This window comes from Candida jiufengensis, assembly GCF_024610255.1.
Source record: "Candida jiufengensis strain CBS 10846 chromosome Unknown scaffold2, whole genome shotgun sequence".
Classification (NCBI taxonomy): domain Eukaryota; kingdom Fungi; phylum Ascomycota; class Pichiomycetes; order Serinales; family Debaryomycetaceae; genus Lodderomyces; species Lodderomyces jiufengensis.
This window is the reverse complement of record NW_026261561.1, coordinates 460,358-478,887: the sequence shown is the minus strand read 5'-3', so window position 1 is coordinate 478,887 and position 18,530 is coordinate 460,358. Positions and strand designations below refer to the sequence as shown.

The following is an 18,530-nucleotide window of genomic DNA, read 5'->3' as shown; positions in this document are numbered from 1 at the left end:
AAAACGTAGCAAATAATCTATAAACTTGTTTTGTATTAACACAAACTATTGAATAAATAAAATAAAAAGTTCAATTATAAAGATAAAGTCATATCTTTATACTTATTTACAAAAGAATGATGGAATTCTTTCCATCTAACAATCCATTCTTTACCAGGTGGTAAAAAAGTAGTTCTCAAATGATAAGTGCCCGGTCTTTGACCAAATCCATTCCCAGGTACACAACATATACCAGTATGTTCTAACAATTCAATACAATAAACGTCATCAATTTGTAAACCTGAATTTTTAGCTCTTGAAAATAATTTATGATATATTTCAGGTTTGAAATCAAGTTTAGGGAAAATATACATTGCTCCTTGTGGTTTGTCAACAAAAACATCTTCCATTTCTAAGAACGCATTATAAAGATGTTCTGCTCTTTCTTTTAAATCATCATGTATTGAATTTGTTTCTGAAATGTAAGTATCATAAGATTCATCTCCCTTTTTTGGAGGATTTATCATTAATTCAACCATTGCTTGACCTGATACTACTGAACATAAATTAATCGAAGCTAATTTAAATATGATTTCTCTAACATCTGGTTTAAAACCAACTAATTCCATATATCCACCACGTTGACCACATTCACCAGTAACCCCCTTTGATGTAGAATGTAATGAAGCTAACTGAACATCCTTATATAATTCTGGTGATTCCTTTTTCATTTCTGATAATACTTTTTTAAATGATAAGAAAGCACCATCAAAAACATTTTCTTGATAAACTTCATCTGCAATTAATACAATACCATATTCTGCACAAATTGAGATTAATTCAACCATATCTTTACGTGTTAATACCCCACCAGTTGGATTACCTGGATTTATAACCACCAAAGCTTTAATATTTATACCTTCTTTAGCTTTAGTTTTTAATAGTTGACGAATTTCATTAGGATTGGTTGACCATTTATTTGATTCATCTAAATAATAACCAACAGGTTTTGAATCATTCAATGCAATCGATGCAGTATATAAAGGATATTGTGGAATAGGAATTAAGAATCCTGAATTTTCATCTTGTGATAAAAGCTGCAATAAATATGAGACAGCAGTTGAAGCACCTGATGTCAAGAAAATATCTTGAGCATTTGATGGAAATCCATCTCTTTTTGTAATAAATTCAGCAACTGACAGTCTAAAATATGGAGCACCTTGAGAATGTGAATAAGCACCAATTGATCCAACATTTTTTAAAATATTTCTAGCTCTTTCTTTAACATCATTAGGGAAATTATTTGGTTCATTTAAAAGTTCTGGATATTGTAAAATAGAGAGTACTTGTCTATACCAAGTTAAAGGTTTTTGATCTAATTGTTGAGGATTACCAATATTTGCATTAATAATTTTATTAAAAGGTAACCCATGATTTGTTGGTGACATTTTAATTAATTCTTGTAAACCTTCAGCAATAATAGGTATTTTACCTCTAACTGCATATTTTGCTTCAACAGTTTGTTGATTAATATCATGGATAGTTAATGGTTCTGCAGGTTTGAAAGTTGAATATGAATATTTATTTAAAAGTAGAGTATTTGACATCCTTGTTGATGATGGCACTCGAAAACTTTTATTAGTTTGCTTTAAAATTGATAAACATTTTTGATTATTTTTTAAATTTAACATTGTTTGCAGTTGAATATATATTTATATTATATTTTAGTTTTATAAAAAATGAATGTGAATTAAAAATAATAATGATAATCAATTAGGTAGTGATATAAATTTTGTAGTTATTTACTCCAATCTAAAGCTGGAATCTTCAACTTTGGATTAATAATAATATATTATATTTGTGAATACAACCTGTACTTTATTTTTTAAAGTCTTAATAGTTGATTTGAGACTTAATTGATCAAAAATTTATTATAATTTGAATTAAAAATCTGGAGTAAATTGAAGAGTCACAATTTGAGTCAGATCTTTTTTTTTTTTTTTTCAAATGAAATTTTGATAAGCTTTTGAAGAACAATAAGAATTTAGTAATATGATCGACAATCTATTAGCAAGTTAATGATAAACTAATATCAATTATGAATAATTGAACCTACTGATAACAACATCAAATTTTAGAAAAATTTTTCCCATTAAATTCATATTTGGAACTTTTTCATTAATAGAAATTTTTTAAGTTATGTGCAGAAATTCAATTATTATCGGAGCTATATCACCGATATTGTGGGGAATTTAGCTTTTAATATCAACACAACTGAACAAAGTTAATGGTCTTGTGCTATAAATAGTTGAACAACTTGGACTAAAGTAAGCGATCTGAAATGCAAAGTTAAACGGCATTTGATGTAGTCAAACTCTAAAATAGATCAACATTGTGTCGAACGTTTGTGAATTTATAATTAATATTTGACATTTATTGGTCGAGTCAATGATTTACTCTAACAAATCAAAACATTGTTGCTTTAAACACATTGGTCTAAATTAGTCTTTCAACTAACTGGATCCAAAAGACGAATGGCGACAGTAAACATCACGTATTCTTCTCACAAGTTGTTCTGTAAATGTAGATCTGTTCGTAAAATCTGCACTCCACATTTCAACTGATGTTAGGTTTTGAGCATTTGTCAAACAACATTAAAGGCACCAAAGTTACGTTTAGAGAAATTGTTAGATCTAATTGTCTCGTCTCGTACATTTTTTATACCTGATGTTTGGGGCATTTTCAGGGTCACATACATTTCTAATTGGTTTGTGCTTTAAAGCAAATGAATTGTTTGAATTTTGCATCAAGGCAACTCGAAAAGCAAATTAGTTTAGATCCAATTTAATCCCTAATTGATAAAATTTTAACAACTGTGAAGAAACTAATTACAAATAAGTAAATTTATACAGTTACAAAATTTATTTATTAATAAAACATGAATACTTAAACAAAATACAAAAGATAAAAGTTTTCAAAGTGACTAAACACATCAAAAAATGATAAAAAAAAGTACAACTAAAACCTCAAATCGAACAGCAGCAATATCAGCACCATAAAATTTAAACAAAGTTCATTTCTTTCGACCTATCTGAAATACCAACTTATTTTAATTATCAAAATAATCAGCCATTTCTTGATCTAATTCTTCAACAGTTTTCTTTTTATGTTGAGGTTTTTTAGCTGGTTTTTTAACATTTTTTTTAGCTAATAATTTTTTCTTATGATCTGCTTTATTTGGTTGTTGTTGTTGTACACGTTGAACAGGTTTTGCAGCAATTCTAGCAGCTAATGGTTTTTTACTCGTATCAATAATTAATTCTAATCTTAATTTTGCTGCTCCACCATCAATTGATGCTCCATTATATTTTTCAACTGCTAATGTTGCATTTTTGCTTGATTTGAAAATAACAGTTGCAAAACCTTTGAATTGACCTCTTTCATTATAACTTAAAGCAACTGTTTGAACACCACCAACTTGTGATTGAAAAAATTCCTAAATTATTGTTAGTTATTTGAGACAAAAATATATAAAATTATATAAATGAAGGTAGGATGTGTTTTGATAAAAATATTGAGAAGAAATGGAAAGTTGAAATTATTTTGAAAGTTGTAAAACATTGTCGTTGAATGTATTGAAGGTCAATGATGTATTTTGATTGTAAAAAAAGTCTGTTTGAAGTCAAACATGTAAAAACCAGCCCATAATTGGATAGTATTTCCGCAAAACATACAACGCCTGTTCAATTTATCTTGATTTCCAAGTTTGTAAAATTGTTGAGAAGTTTGAGCTTTGTGGTTGGCATTAAATATTCTCAATTTTTAATTGGTTTTGAACATTGTTGCATTTTAGTTTGCATAGAATTTGATTAGCATTGATATGGAAAGGTGATTAATCTATTGAAACTTCTTGAGCATCTTATAGAGTATTTGCCATGGCACTTAACAACAAAGTTTTCATGCATCAAAGATTGATTGAGCTGAATTTCGTCAGAAAAGACTTTTGAAATCTAGCTAATGATCGTTGAACAATCATGATCATAGTTCGAGAATTTGTGAGATTACTTATCACTAAAAGTATGGACTCACAAATTGACTCTATAGGATGTCTCACAATCATCTGAGTTTGAGCACTTTTGTTAAGTTTCATTCCTGCAGTTAGAATGAAAAGTGCGAGCCAACTTATGGCCTAGTGCTTGGCCTACTAATAGCATGTTGCTGGCCCTATTATAGCACTATGTCTTCCACTAGTGGCGCAATGTTAGGCAATTTATGGCAAATGTAAATATCAACTTTAGTTTGAGTGGGTCTAATGGATTGCAAAACCGTTTATCAATCAGCGTTAAGACTTATCCTTCTAGACCTCGAACACAGTTTCAAACTTACCCTAAGAGTAGGAACCATTAGCCATTGATACATTTGCAATCTTCAAATACATTTCAAGACTTTTAAACACGTTTCAAAACATTTCTAATTTCAACTTTAATACAAATCTTTAGATTGAGCAAAAAATAAAGCATAAGTTTCTCCTTAATAAAATTCCATTTCCCAATTATATTTATATCATATTAATAATATCCTTTTTTGACCCCATATATCCTTAAAACATACCTTAATATTATCTTGTTTTAAATCTTTTGGTAAACCAGAAACATTAACTTTAGTTGCATAAGATAAATCAAAAGCAGGAGTAGCAACAGGTTTTGGAGCAGTTGGTCTATTAAATGAAACAGAAGGTTTTTTCTTTTTATTGCCAACTAATTTTTTACCAACTTTATTTTGATTTCCTTTATTACCACCAAATTTTGAACCTTGTCTTTTATTACCGCCTTTAAAAGTTTTTTTTGATGATGAAATAATATCATCTAATGATTTATCTAATGAAGCTGACATTGTGTATAAAATATGTTGATTACTAAGTAAATTAATTGATTGATTGATTATATAATTGTAATAAATTTAAACAATTAAATTTCTTTATGTTTATTAATGATTCAAATAAAAGTTAATTTGATATTAAGTTGGAAAAAGGCAATTTTTATTTTTTCTCGAGTTTTTTGTTTTGTTACTGCTGGTTTATTTATTTATCAAATTTTGGGAATAGATACACTACCTTATGATTTAGTTGTATAAAGATTATTTTGACAATCAAGTTGAGGATTGTTAAGTTGACACTGAATTTTCAAAATCTCAAGTATATATAATGATGGGTTATCAATAACAGTTTGCTTGTGACTTCCTGTGCCGTAAAGTTTGGAGTTTTACAATAATTATTAGTGAAAAATACTTGTAAAATAGATAAAGTTCGAGTCAATGTTTCTCAATGAAAGCTATCGCCCAATGCTTCAAAACCTAGACTACCATCAAGAACGAAAATCAATTTTCATACATGCTTTTGCGAGTGATCCTACTCAATTTGTTAAAAAAAGTGTTGCAAAATTATCTAAATTTAAATTGTTGCAAAAATTCAAACTAATTAACAAAAAGGTAGTGTAAATAACGACGGGCAATTATACTAATAATAATAAAATACAATATACTATTTATACTAATTTTCACTCACTCCCTTATATTAAAGACAATCAACTTCCCCATACAACTTCTAATAACAAATACAACCAACTCATACCTCCAAAAATGTCACAAAGAGTTGTTGAATTGATATCAAAAATAGCATTACCAGCAGGTATAACATTTGCATTAGCACAATCAGCATTATATGATGTACCTGGAGGGAAAAGAGCTATTATATTTGATAGATTAAAAGGTGTTGAACAACAAGTTATTGGTGAAGGAACACATTTTTTAATTCCTTGGTTACAAAAAGCAATAGTATTTGATGTTAGAATTAAACCAAAAGTTATAACTACAACAACTGGTTCAAAAGATTTACAAAATGTATCATTAACTTTAAGAGTTTTAACAAGACCTGAAATTTCAAAATTACCTATAATATATCAAACTTTAGGTTTAGATTATGATGAAAGAGTTTTACCTGCAATAGGTAATGAAATTTTAAAATCTATTGTAGCACAATTTGATGCAGCAGAATTAATTACTCAAAGAGAAGTAGTATCAGCAAGAATAAGACAAGAATTATCAAGAAGAGCCAATGAATTTAATATTGAATTGGATGATGTTTCAATAACTCATATGACATTTGGAAGAGAATTTACAAAAGCAGTCGAACAAAAACAAATAGCACAACAAGATGCAGAAAGATCAAAATATTTAGTTGAAAAAGCTGAACAAGAGAAAAAAGCAAGTATTATTAGAGCTGAAGGTGAAGCTGAATCTGCTGATGTTGTTTCGAAGGCATTAGCAAAAGCTGGTGATGGACTTTTGATGATTAGAAGATTAGAAGCTTCAAAAGATATTGCAAATACTTTAGCTGGTTCTCCTAATATTACTTATTTACCAAGTAGTAGTTCAGGTGGTGATGGTTCTGCGGAAGGTGCTAAAAATTCATTATTGTTAAATTTAGGTCGTTAAATTAAAATTTGTAAAGTGATTATTTATTAGTTTATGTACACGAGATTTAATGATATAGTAATATTTGTAAATAGAAAATTAATTTAAATGTAATTGAAAAATGCACTGTTTTTTGTAAAGATTAAATGTCTAGTACCACCAATTCATCATCAACCCCAGGTGTTGAAATCCCACCTTGAATTAAAGATTCAATATCAGAAATTTCTTTAACACACCCACTACTTAAATTAATAATTTCATCATTTGATTTACCAACAACAATATCATCCTCTATTCTTATCCCAATACCTTGGAAATGTTTTGGCCATCTATCATCAAATGGTATATAAAGACCAGGTTCAATAGTTATAACATTACCTTCTTTTAATTTATTAAATCTTGAAATTTGAGGTACATCATGTAAATCTAAACCTAAATGATGTCCAATATAATGAGGATATAATTGTCTTGAAATATCTTGATTATTTAAATTATCAAAACCTGGAATATTTTGTAATTCTTTTCTTAATGAATTAACTGAAAATTCATGTATATCATGTAATGAATAATTTAAACTTTCATCACATAATTCAATACATTTTTTATTAGTTGCTAAAACAACTTCATATAAATCTCTTTGTGGTTCACTAAACCCTCTTTTATAATTTGGCCAAGCTCTTGAAATATCAGCACAATAACCACCTAATTTCCCACCAGCATCTATAAAAACCAATTCATCATGATATAATAAATCATCATTTCTAGTATAATGTATAGATAATGCATTAGACCCACTAGCCACTACTGGTATATAAGCTTGTTTATCACAACCACCTTTCACAAATTGATAATCTAAATATTTAGCCAAAGTCTTTTCAGTTTGAAATAGGTTTTTGGTACTAACTTGACCCATTGCTTTATTTATAGCTCTACTTGAGATTTGACAAGCTGCATGCATAACTTCAATTTCTGCTGATGATTTAACACTTCTTAATTCGGCAATTAATTTATTCAAAGGATTAATAACTTTCCCCGAACCCAATATAACTTCATTTAATCCATAAAATTTCTCACCACCACCAAAATTGAAAAACAGTTTTGTTGAAGCAGGTTTTAAATCAATATTATATTTATTATCATAATACACTGTTTTATTAGTTTTCATTAAATTCTTAATATATGTAGCTGCTTTACTAACATCTTCAACTAAATCAGCATTGAAAAAATCATAAGCACCTTCCAAACCAGATTTTGAACCTTCCCATAATTCACGATGTTCATTTTTTGGAGGTACTAACATATGAAATACAACATCATCTTCATTTCCTATGTCTGATTTTTTCTCAATCACTAATATGGAATCAGGTTCTAACCAACCACTTAAGTAGTATAAATTATTATCTTGTTGAAATTCATAAAATACTGAACCTGAACTGAATTTAGTGGTATTACCTAATACTATAGCTAATGAATTTACTGGCAATTTTGATGCTAATTTTAATCTTCTTTGATAATATTCTAAAGCTGATACGCCTGGCGTTAGATTGCCTGGTTTTGGTATAATATGAGATCTTGTTTCATATGTAGGTTGTCCTAGTTTTATGGATCTTGGAGGTCTAGTTTTCAACGATAGACATCGTATTTGATAAAAATTGGTCCTTAGTATTCTATGAAAATGCATTTATATCTGACTTAATTTTTATATGTACAAGAATTAATAATATGTTATTGACAAGGAATTGAAGTTTTTCAATTTTAACTTCTCATTTGAGGTCTAATTAATTTATTATAGTAGTCCAATGAAAGATCTTTGAAAACTCAATTGATGGTTGTATAAAAATTGATTAGATCTTAACTTCGGAGTACAGAAATGTATTGAAAAATATTTATTATACAAAATATAAAAATAATAATTTTATGTTTGCAACCAATTTGAAACTAATTTTAATCCTCGAAAACATTTTCTTATCTTTACATATTTATTACATTTTACATTTTTATTAATATATAACTAACAATTGCCACGTTTAACTCCATAAATGATTCTAACCAAATAATCATCAACAAATGACTAATTATAGTTGGGATAAATATAAAGGTTATCACATAAATCATAATACAGGTTATCAGTCACAACCACCTACACAACAACAATCAAAAATAATAAACGGAATAGATTTATTACCATGGGACGAGTTTTTACCACGAGAAACAGAATCCCACCAAACAGTACCACCACCACCTCAAAAAACACGTCCTAAAAAATTAACCAAATCAGAAAAACGTGAAATTAAACAAATCAAAAAAATAAACGTTCAAAGAAGAAAAGAGCTAGAACGAAACACCGAATTAGGTACAAATGGTAAAGAAACAGAAGTCGATTTTAAGCCATATTTGGTCAAACAAGAATTAAAAAATCTATTCAATTCAATAATTTTACAAAAGAAACAACAATTAGAAAACAACTCAAACAAAAAAATATCACCAACAGAAGATTTCCCCATTTTGAAATACAATTCAGTATCCATATACAAATCAGATTTGAAAAACTACCTACCAAATGAATGGTTGAACGATGGTAACCTTTCACTAATTTTTGAATTCCTCAACGAGCTTTTCATAAAATCCCAAATACAACTTTCTCACGAAATTCAACTAATTTTCCCATCAATAGTTCAATTAATCCAACATTTCCCCTCAAATGATATTGAAAATTTATTACCAATTGCAGAATTAACAAAATCAAAATTTATATTCTTACCAATAAATTTAATTGACGATGATGATCAACAACAACAAGATTTAGAAGTTGAAAATAATGGAGATCACTGGATCTTGGGTATTTTATCATTAATAGATTATAAACTTTTCATATATGATTCAATGACTTTAGATGATGATATGAAAACTGATCTTAAACTTCACAAGTTTTGTAAAAAATTAGAAAGTTGTTCATTAATTCCTTCAAAACAAAAGATAAAATTACAATATTTAAAATGTGATCAACAAAAAAATTTTGATGATTGTGGTATATTTGTTATTATGATTACTTGTTATCTCATAAACGAGTTAATATTTGGTAAAGAATTAGTAGTAGATGAAGATGGTAAAAATTTAGTATCGTTAGATATCTCGGGAGTAAGATTTAATCCATTAGCTTGTAGATTATCAATTATGAAATTAATTTCAAAATCTATTGAATACTAAATATGAAATATATAACTAGATAAATGTATAAAATAAACTAGTTAATTTGATTCTTCAATTTGTGAATATTTTTCAGTCAATATATTTGTTATTAATGCACAAATTGAATCAGATTTTAAATTAGTAGTCAATTCATCTATTTCCTCTTGATTTTGAGCAACTTCTAGATCAAATTTAGGGTCATTTGAATCATTAACAAAAACTTCTTCAGCTATTAAATATTTTATTCCAACTTTACCTAGCTGCAAAGCTGACATAATTGTAATTAACATTTGAGTTATTTCATTTAAATTTTCAACATATTCAGGTGATGTATCATCTACATTATACCCCAAAAGTTTCAACAATTGTAATTTTGAAATTCTATCAATATTTGATAAAACCAACAAGAAATTTTTAAAATCTATAATCTTGTTTAAATATTCTAAAAATGAAAATATATTAGAAACTTTTGTAGTAGATGACGTGGGCAATAGATATCCAATACTTGATATTATTTCAAAATTTAATAATTTATTATTTAATTGGGTTTTAACTTCTATTATATCAAATTTACTTAATGGGTTTATTATAGCATTGTAAAATTTGTATTCAATTGATCTTGGATCTTCGTTGAATAAATCTATAATATCTTCATTTTCTATATTTATTGATTTTAGAACATTAAATGGTTTGACAAAGACCAAAACAATTGAATACATGACCATAAGATTTCTTTTCAATAATGGTTGATTTTGTAAAAATGTAGTGATTAAATAATTTGATGATTCATTTTTGGAAAGTAACAAGGTTGTAAAATCATTGTAAAATTCAACGAATTGAAATTGTTTGAATATGATACTTAAATTAAATAGTTTTAAAAGCCAATAATATTTAGTTTCATCATCTTGTTCATTGAACCATGCAATATTTTTGGTATGATACGTAGTTGAAAGATTGTATAGTTTAGTTAAAGTTTTAAATGATGATGATGATACTGAACTAGATGCGTTAATGTCACCACTAAGTTCATTAGTTTCACTGACTGATGAAGGAAACCAAACTAAATTGAATAAATTGATGACATATTTTAAAAACAAAAATTCAATATATCTGTTGCTAATGAATACTTCTTTAGTTTTGGGTTGATTTGAAAAATCAACTAGATTAGTATAATGATTTAAATATGTGATCGCGTCTTGATAATTTGTTTGGATAATTAATTTTATAACTATTGATTTAATTTGAGTATATAATTTTGCAGATTCTTCAGGCTTCAAACCTTGGTTTTGACTATTGTATTTTGCTATATCATCATCCAATTCCAGTTTCAGACTTTCAAAAGATTCAATAATTTTACATGCCCACGATTCATTAAATTCTGATAGTTTGTTATCTGTATTAGTGATTTGTTGTTGTTGTTGTTGTTGTTGTTGTTGTGAACTCAAATAAGATATCATTAGTTTGTAAGATGGATGCAATGATTGATACTCATTCATTAACTCTAAACTTTGAGCAGATATATTTTGTAATTGATTATTAAATTCATTATCTAAATGTATTAATTTATTAAATTGATATGCTAATTGATTTATATTTATAAAGTATATATCAAATGCTGATGGACTTGATTGTAGGTTACTCATGTCATCCAATTCATTAGTTGATGATGTTTATAATGGACTGCTTATTGTATTATATAATCTAAGTGATAATTGTTGTTGATTTTAGACTTTTAAAAAAAAGTGGTGGTAAAAATTATTTGTTTCAGAATTTGATTATCGTTTATAATACTTGATTTATTATATTGTAATTAAAAATACAACAATATTGTCAAGAGAAAGTTTAGCAATTGAAGCAAATAAATGTAAATAAATCTGAAATAGTCTCCATGACATAATCTTCAATTAGATGATTACATACTATGTGTATAATAGCTGTATCATTATTTAGTAAAGTATAGTAAATTAGTGTTACTTACTTTTGTAAGTGTATTAATATATGATTAAATCACGTGATCTATAATTGTTCTTTTTTTAATTTTTAAATTGTGAAAAAATAAAATTTTATCAACAACAAAAACATGAACTATTCTCATCAACTGAAGCATCTATAACAGATTATATTACTTTGAATTAAACAATTTAATTTCAAAAATCTTTATTTTTTTACTTCTTTTTGAATTAATCAAAGTATGAAAACATTGATTATATTTGATTAGTTGATAATTAGAAGATTTCATTGAGGTAAGATCATTAACAAAAAGTTTTATGGAATTTGCTCTGTTAGAAAACCATGAAACTAGACTTGATTATTATTTTTTTGCTCCAGTCCAGGTACATTTGATAATAGATAATGAAGATTGGTGATAAACAATTGATCAAAAACCATATAAAATTTTTACATCGAATTGGTCACTTTCGATATGTAAAATGCAGTTATACCACCAGTTTGTTTTATTTTTTCAGATCTAAAATTTGCCTAACAAACTGATAATTTAACTCACCATAGTGATTTATCTTTTCCTTAATTTTCAGATGCTTAAATATTTTTGGAAATAATGGTTTTTTAATCATTTATTTTTTTGTTTAGGATTCAATTGAGAAAAATAAAAAATTTTTGGGTCTTGATAGAGTTTGATTTCATTTGGATCTAAAAGTTAATTGTAATTTTCATCAAGGGTGTTGTCTAGTTGTTTATTCAACAACTTTTCAACGCCAGAAAACTTCTTGCTATTGGGATTAAATAGCATTCCTCTGAGACGAAGTTCAACCATCTCACTCATTGCAAAAAACTTTTGCATGAAATTCATAAAATCATATGATGTCACATAGGGTTTCAACTGAATGTATTATCAAACAAAAATTCTAAACATTTGATAAATATATGTTGTTACTTCCTAAATCAAAATTAATGTTTTGATTAAATTGTGATAGTCAATTTGTGTACAAGAACTATTTTCAATAGTTTACCAGGTGGTCATGTATATAGCTCGAATGTATGTTAGATTGTATTTGTATTTAAGTGTCTTTCAACTACTTTTTCTACATTATTTCTTTCTGTAATCTAAAACAATAATTAAAAGTTATTTTTTTAACACACTGTACAATTTTTTTAAAGATATATTTTCTAATGTAGTATATAAATGAAATGCTTTAAAGAAGGTTTGACTCAAGAATTTAGCATGTCATCAATTCCAGTAACCTAATGCTGCAATAATTAAAGTTACATAGAAACGAGAAAAATAATACGAGCCATGCGGCTTCTTACCCAATTGGGAAGTTCAAATTCTCACAAGTTAATTCTCGCATCATACAATTTTATAAATAAAATAAATTCCTTTCGTTCTTTAAAACATTACTTTGTTTTTGATTGACACTAGTTGATTGACACTAGTTGATTGACACTAGTTGTTTGACTAGTACTTGTCATGGCCAGTTGGAATGATGAGACCGTTGCGACAAATGTTCGCCGGAAATAGTTATCGCTTAATGATTCTTTGGAAGAGGATCACATAGAGTTTCAGAATGTGTAATGTCAAAGTACTACAATTTGAATATTTATACACTGCTGCTCCTCTGATTAAGATTTAAATCTTAGATAAATTGTGAAACTTATAACATAAAATAGTGAAGCAGAGATGGAAAAATGAATTCTTTGCCTCCTATTGCATGCTTTCCGAATTGAATCTTGACTTCTAATCTGATAGAAAAAAGTAGTTACACGATACTGGGAATAGGTACGTATGTTTACAAACTATTTAGAATCTAATGTATATTTGATTTGTATCTGTATTTAAAAAATTAATGAATCTGTAGTTGAACTCTTAACATAAATTAGAAAAATATAGTTTATTGAAGCTTTCTTTGTTGCGTTCTGAACTGATGTGGTAGATTACACCCAAATGGAGTAGATCAAGGAAGAATAGATTTATGAAAATTTGATGGTGACACTACAACAAATGTTTAGAAACCTACTACGTTATAAAATTGAACGAATATGACCTTGATTCCATTCAAAGTCTTATTTTGTTTTAACAGTTTCTTAAACTTTATGTTAAAAAAAGAATGAAAGTGATAAATTGAATTGAGACTTGAGAAATTGATCAAAAAAAAAAATTGCATCATCAACAACATTTGAGGTTTGAAGATTCATATCATTTGCAGCAAAGTTAATTTCAACAACGTTCCAAATTTTTTCAATATTATTGTTATTAATGATCCCAAGATTCAATTGATTACTTATGCTTATGATAAAATACGTGCCATTAATCTTTAATCTGCTTCTTTATGAATCAATCAATGGCTAAATGTTCTCGATTGTAATTTTAAGTGACTATACTTTTTCCATATCTAGATCAACGATCGCATATTTTCATCGTAATCCCATGAATGTAACAACAAATTGTAACTTGTACAGACCTATTTCTCCAAGGCACTTTAATGATATTGCTACCCATACGAAAAATCGTAGAAGTTGAATTATTAAAGTAGCTATGAATTTGTTTTCAACAAAACCACATAATTAAATAAATTATATTTTACAAATTCATATAGCTCCGTTGGTATAAAATATGAAGAAAAACTTGAACACGTGACATTGGTTTATATTTAGCAGCAAAAAAAATTCAACAGTTTTTCATTATCTTTCAAATTGGAAAATTGGTTTTTATCCCATGAGTAAGAGAGATTTTCATTATATGATCGTTTTGACTGAAGTTGTAAATAATGTTTCGACTATTTAGTTTTATGTGTGGTGGACCATCGAAGGTTATTATTGCATGAAATTCAGGACATCACTTGATTCTGTGAAAGCATTAAAATTAGTTCAATTGCAATGATACCCGAATTAAATTCAAATAGTTTGCAATGTTCCGATAAGTTAAAGGCTCGTGAGTTTCCTAAGTAATTATTCGTATTATGTCCTTATTGATTGCAGCTTTTTGAACTGATCAAGAGTTTTCAATTTATGATCAGTTTTAATTAGTTGTGAGGTCAATTTTCAATTTTAATTCAATCCAATTTCAACCATCATTAGATGGTTTTCAAATTTGATTGAATATTTGAAGAGGAATGTAATAATCGACAAATAATTGAATAATCATTTTTTTCCAATATATTTCATATTTGTGATCCATCTTGTTCGGGTAATCGTCCGATACAAAAGCATTTGAAAAAGCGTATAATTGGATATTTCGTTACTGCATTCTTTGTACTTTAGTGCTGAGAACCATCAGAAAAAAAACCCCTATACTATCTTTATTGATTCCAAGAGCACTTAATAAATTAGCAGATGGGATTTCTGACCCGTTAATTGGTAATAATTTTAACTTTGTCATGAATTTGTAATTAATTTGGTGATTTGAAAGCTAAAATCTTAGTTGAAAGCTAAAATCTTAGTTCAAAATGTATCTGATACTAACCCATATATGTTTATAATATGGAACGTTCAATTCTGCTATTAAGAGGTCCCAAATGATTGAGTCAAATGGGGTTTCAAGACGTGTAATATTAAACATGTTATCATGCTTAGTGGATTATACATTGTTATTCTTACGGTTTTAAATTTTTAATTTAAGTTATTGAATTAAAACATTTTTAACCAAACTATTTGATTTCATGATTTTGAGAGAATCTACTGATAAAAATACATTGCTTCAGCACCAAAATGATTGAGTCTAGCTATTTAGATCACTTAAAATTATGTTATTGTATTTGTATAAATTTACAGCTCTTGAATGATCTCTTATTCACTCGTTGTACATGAGATATTATGTATATGTAATCAATATTTATTGAAATTATCTTTGAATCAATTACTTATAAAATTTTGTTAGTAATACTACTATATTACAAATCATTTTAGTAATTTGAATTTGTAATACAAATACAATTTAATACATTTCACGTAATCATTTAAATACGAACAACAATGCTACATAACTCAATGAGCAGCCACTAGATATCTCAAATATCCAAAGATTAATAACACTAGCATTACATGATGACAGTAGATATACAAGAAATTTTGAAATATTTAATACTAGAACAAGGAAATTCTCATTTAAAAAACCATTTACAACAGTTCAAATACGTAGATGTTTACTATCAGCTAGAAACTATAAGATCACTTTTAGTTCAAAGACCACCTAATCCACCAATTGATTCAAAAATAAATCAACAAATTAATGAACTAGTTCAATGGAGAAACAATAACAAGTTAAAAACTTCAATCCACTCAATAAAGCAAAATTACATATATAAAAACAAATTAATTTCATTATGGAAAGGTGATATAACCACATTAACTGACGTAACAGCAATAGTAAATGCAGCAAATTCAGCATTACTTGGATGTTTCCAACCAGAACACAAATGTATTGATAATGTTATTCATACAGCAGCAGGACCAGATTTAAGAGAAGCTTGTTATGAAATTATGTTAGAACAGAAACACGAAGAACCAGTTGGATCAGCAAAAATTACTTCAGGGTTTAATTTACCTGCGAAATATGTCGTTCATACCGTGGGTCCAACCATTAGAGGTGGAAAGCCAAGTCGGAAACAAATTGAAGAACTAAAGAATTGTTATATTTCATGTTTGGAAGTTATGGAGAAATTAAACGAGTCAAATAAATCAATTGCTTTTTGTTGTATTTCAACTGGATTATTTGCATTTCCCAAAGACTTAGCCTCTAAAATCGCTGTTGACACAGTTCTTGAATATTTTGATAATCATCCTAATAGTTCAATTCAACAAGTTATATTTAATGTATTTTTAAAAGAAGACGAAGAACTATATTTGAACCTACTTAATAAACTTGAAAAGTCAAACGTAGCTCTAAAACCAACTACAAATCAGAATATAGAAAAAGCAAAACATCTAATCAAAGAAGCAGATTATATATTAATTTCTGCAGGTGCAGGATTATCAGCAAGTGTGGGGCTAGATTATTCATCAAATGAATTATTTCAAAAAGAATACAAGCCATTTTTGAAATTAGGTATCAAAAATCTATATCACACAATTGGTTTTCCCTTTCCATCAGAATTAGATCAATGGAATTTCTTCTTACATCATTATATAAATACTCATAAAAAATGGCCAAAAACTGAAACTTATCATCAATTACTAAAACTTACTGAAAACTTCAAAGATTGGTTTGTTATGACGACTAACGCTGATGGGTTTTTCGTTAAAAATGAATTTGATAAATCAAAAGTTTTGACAGTTCAAGGTAATTACTCAATCATACAATGCTCAAAAAATTGTAGAGATGATGCTTACAGATCAATTGATGAATTATCGACCCAATATCCATTAAAAAAAGAATCTCAAATTCCTCGTTGTGAATATTGTGGTTCTAAAATGCAAATGTTTTTAAGAATGACAAGATATTTTAATGAGAAAATAGTAGACGAACAAAGAAAAAACTTTCATAAATTCTTAGAGGAAGTGGTTGATTCTGGCAAGAAATGTGTAATATTAGAATTAGGTGTCGGCTTAAATACTCCAAGTATATTGAGATACTCAAATGAAGAAAGAATTGAGAAATTTCCAGAAGTATTTGATCTAATTAGAATTGGTAATGGACCAAGTAGTACTATTGATCCTGAAGTTATGGATAAAGCTATTGTTATAGATGCTGACGTTAAAACTGCAATTGATTTAGTATGTAAAAATTAAATATTATGGATTATTAATAGATATTATAGAATTAATAAAAATATAAAGCGGCTTTATGTATGTATTATTATACCTCTTAACTGGAAATAAAAAGAAATTACGATATTACACAAAACAAGAAATTTTTCACTTGTACAAAAAATTTTTTTTATCTTAAAGATCTATAAAATAAAAAAAAGAATTCATACCATCATTTAATCAGAAATATATATATACCAACGACCACAACATAATGTCCGAAATAGATATTGAATCCGCATCATTAGAACAATTAAGAGATATACTAAACAACAAAACATCCAACATAACTTTAGCACATAGATTTAGAGCATTATTTAATCTAAAATCAATAGGTAAAGAAGATGAGGACCGAACAAAAGCACGTAAAGCTATTTCGTATATAGCAGATGCATTCGCAGATGATTCAGAATTGTTGAAGCATGAAGTTGCTTATGTTTTGGGACAAACCAAAGATCTTTTTGCAGCTCCTTATTTAAGAGATGTATTAATTGATACTAATCAGCAGATTATGGTTAGACATGAAGCAGCAGAAGCCTTGGGTGCATTGGGTGATAAAGAATCTTTAGAATTATTACAAGATTATTTTGTTAATGATCCAGCTTTAGAAATTAGACAAACTTGTGAATTAGCTATAGAAAGAATTAAATGGGAAAATTCTGAAAATTTCAAGACTGAGAAATTAGAAAAATCATTATATGAAAGTATAGACCCTGCTCCTCCATTAGTTACTGATGAAAACAATTCCAAGATCGAAAAATTACAACACATTTTAAATGACCAACAAAAACCATTATTTGAAAGGTATAGAGCCATGTTTAGATTAAGAGATATTGGAACCGATGAAGCTTGTTTGGCATTAGCCACAGGGTTTGCCGATCCAAGTGCTTTATTCAAACACGAAGTTGCTTATGTATTTGGACAATTATGTAATCCTGTTACTGTACCTTCATTAATAAAAGTATTAAAAGATGAAAGCGAGGCAGGTATGGTAAGACATGAAGCTGCTGAAGCCTTGGGGAGTATAGCTACTGATGAATGCTTACCAGTATTGAGATCATTCCTAAATGACGAAGAACAAGTTGTTAGAGATTCAGCTATCGTTGCTCTAGATATGTATGAATATGAAAATTCAAATGAATTAGAATATGCAACAGTTAAATAGATAAACATTTTTCTTAGTAAATGTA

At 27.6% G+C, this 18,530-nt stretch overlaps 8 protein-coding genes across 8 annotated transcripts; 4 read left to right on the top strand and 4 right to left on the bottom strand. All coding sequences in view use genetic code 12, as the record gives it.

Annotated features, from left to right (window-relative positions):
- Window positions 1-74: 74 nt before the first annotated feature.
- On the bottom strand, window positions 75-1,586 carry ALT1 (alanine transaminase; the record flags this gene model as incomplete). The annotated part of the gene is made up of 1 exon (XM_051763870.1): window positions 75-1,586. One exon carries the CDS (start codon window positions 1,584-1,586, stop codon window positions 75-77), a length of 1,512 nt encoding a protein of 503 aa, XP_051619358.1.
- A 1,502-nt stretch (window positions 1,587-3,088) lies between these two features.
- Window positions 3,089-4,872, bottom strand: KGF54_003297 (RNA-binding protein; the record flags this gene model as incomplete). The annotated part of the gene is made up of 2 exons (XM_051763869.1): window positions 3,089-3,475; window positions 4,591-4,872. 2 exons carry the CDS (start codon window positions 4,870-4,872, stop codon window positions 3,089-3,091), a joined length of 669 nt encoding a protein of 222 aa, XP_051619357.1.
- A 744-nt stretch (window positions 4,873-5,616) lies between these two features.
- Window positions 5,617-6,471, top strand: KGF54_003296 (prohibitin subunit; the record flags this gene model as incomplete). Its single annotated transcript, XM_051763868.1, has 1 exon — window positions 5,617-6,471. The coding sequence occupies one exon, from the start codon at window positions 5,617-5,619 to the stop codon at window positions 6,469-6,471; it is 855 nt and encodes a 284-aa protein (XP_051619356.1).
- A 121-nt stretch (window positions 6,472-6,592) lies between these two features.
- KGF54_003295 (aminopeptidase) lies at window positions 6,593-8,131 on the bottom strand (the record flags this gene model as incomplete). Its single annotated transcript, XM_051763867.1, has 1 exon — window positions 6,593-8,131. One exon carries the CDS (start codon window positions 8,129-8,131, stop codon window positions 6,593-6,595), a length of 1,539 nt encoding a protein of 512 aa, XP_051619355.1.
- A 386-nt stretch (window positions 8,132-8,517) lies between these two features.
- On the top strand, window positions 8,518-9,657 carry ULP1 (Ulp1p; the record flags this gene model as incomplete). The annotated part of the gene is made up of 1 exon (XM_051763866.1): window positions 8,518-9,657. The coding sequence occupies one exon, from the start codon at window positions 8,518-8,520 to the stop codon at window positions 9,655-9,657; it is 1,140 nt and encodes a 379-aa protein (XP_051619354.1).
- Window positions 9,658-9,698: 41 nt separating this feature from the next.
- On the bottom strand, window positions 9,699-11,282 carry KGF54_003293 (uncharacterized protein; the record flags this gene model as incomplete). The annotated part of the gene is made up of 1 exon (XM_051763865.1): window positions 9,699-11,282. One exon carries the CDS (start codon window positions 11,280-11,282, stop codon window positions 9,699-9,701), a length of 1,584 nt encoding a protein of 527 aa, XP_051619353.1.
- Window positions 11,283-15,636: 4,354 nt separating this feature from the next.
- On the top strand, window positions 15,637-17,322 carry KGF54_003292 (uncharacterized protein; the record flags this gene model as incomplete). Its single annotated transcript, XM_051763864.1, has 1 exon — window positions 15,637-17,322. The coding sequence occupies one exon, from the start codon at window positions 15,637-15,639 to the stop codon at window positions 17,320-17,322; it is 1,686 nt and encodes a 561-aa protein (XP_051619352.1).
- Window positions 17,323-17,554: 232 nt separating this feature from the next.
- KGF54_003291 (deoxyhypusine monooxygenase) lies at window positions 17,555-18,505 on the top strand (the record flags this gene model as incomplete). Its single annotated transcript, XM_051763863.1, has 1 exon — window positions 17,555-18,505. One exon carries the CDS (start codon window positions 17,555-17,557, stop codon window positions 18,503-18,505), a length of 951 nt encoding a protein of 316 aa, XP_051619351.1.
- Between the last annotated feature and the right edge of the window lie 25 nt (window positions 18,506-18,530).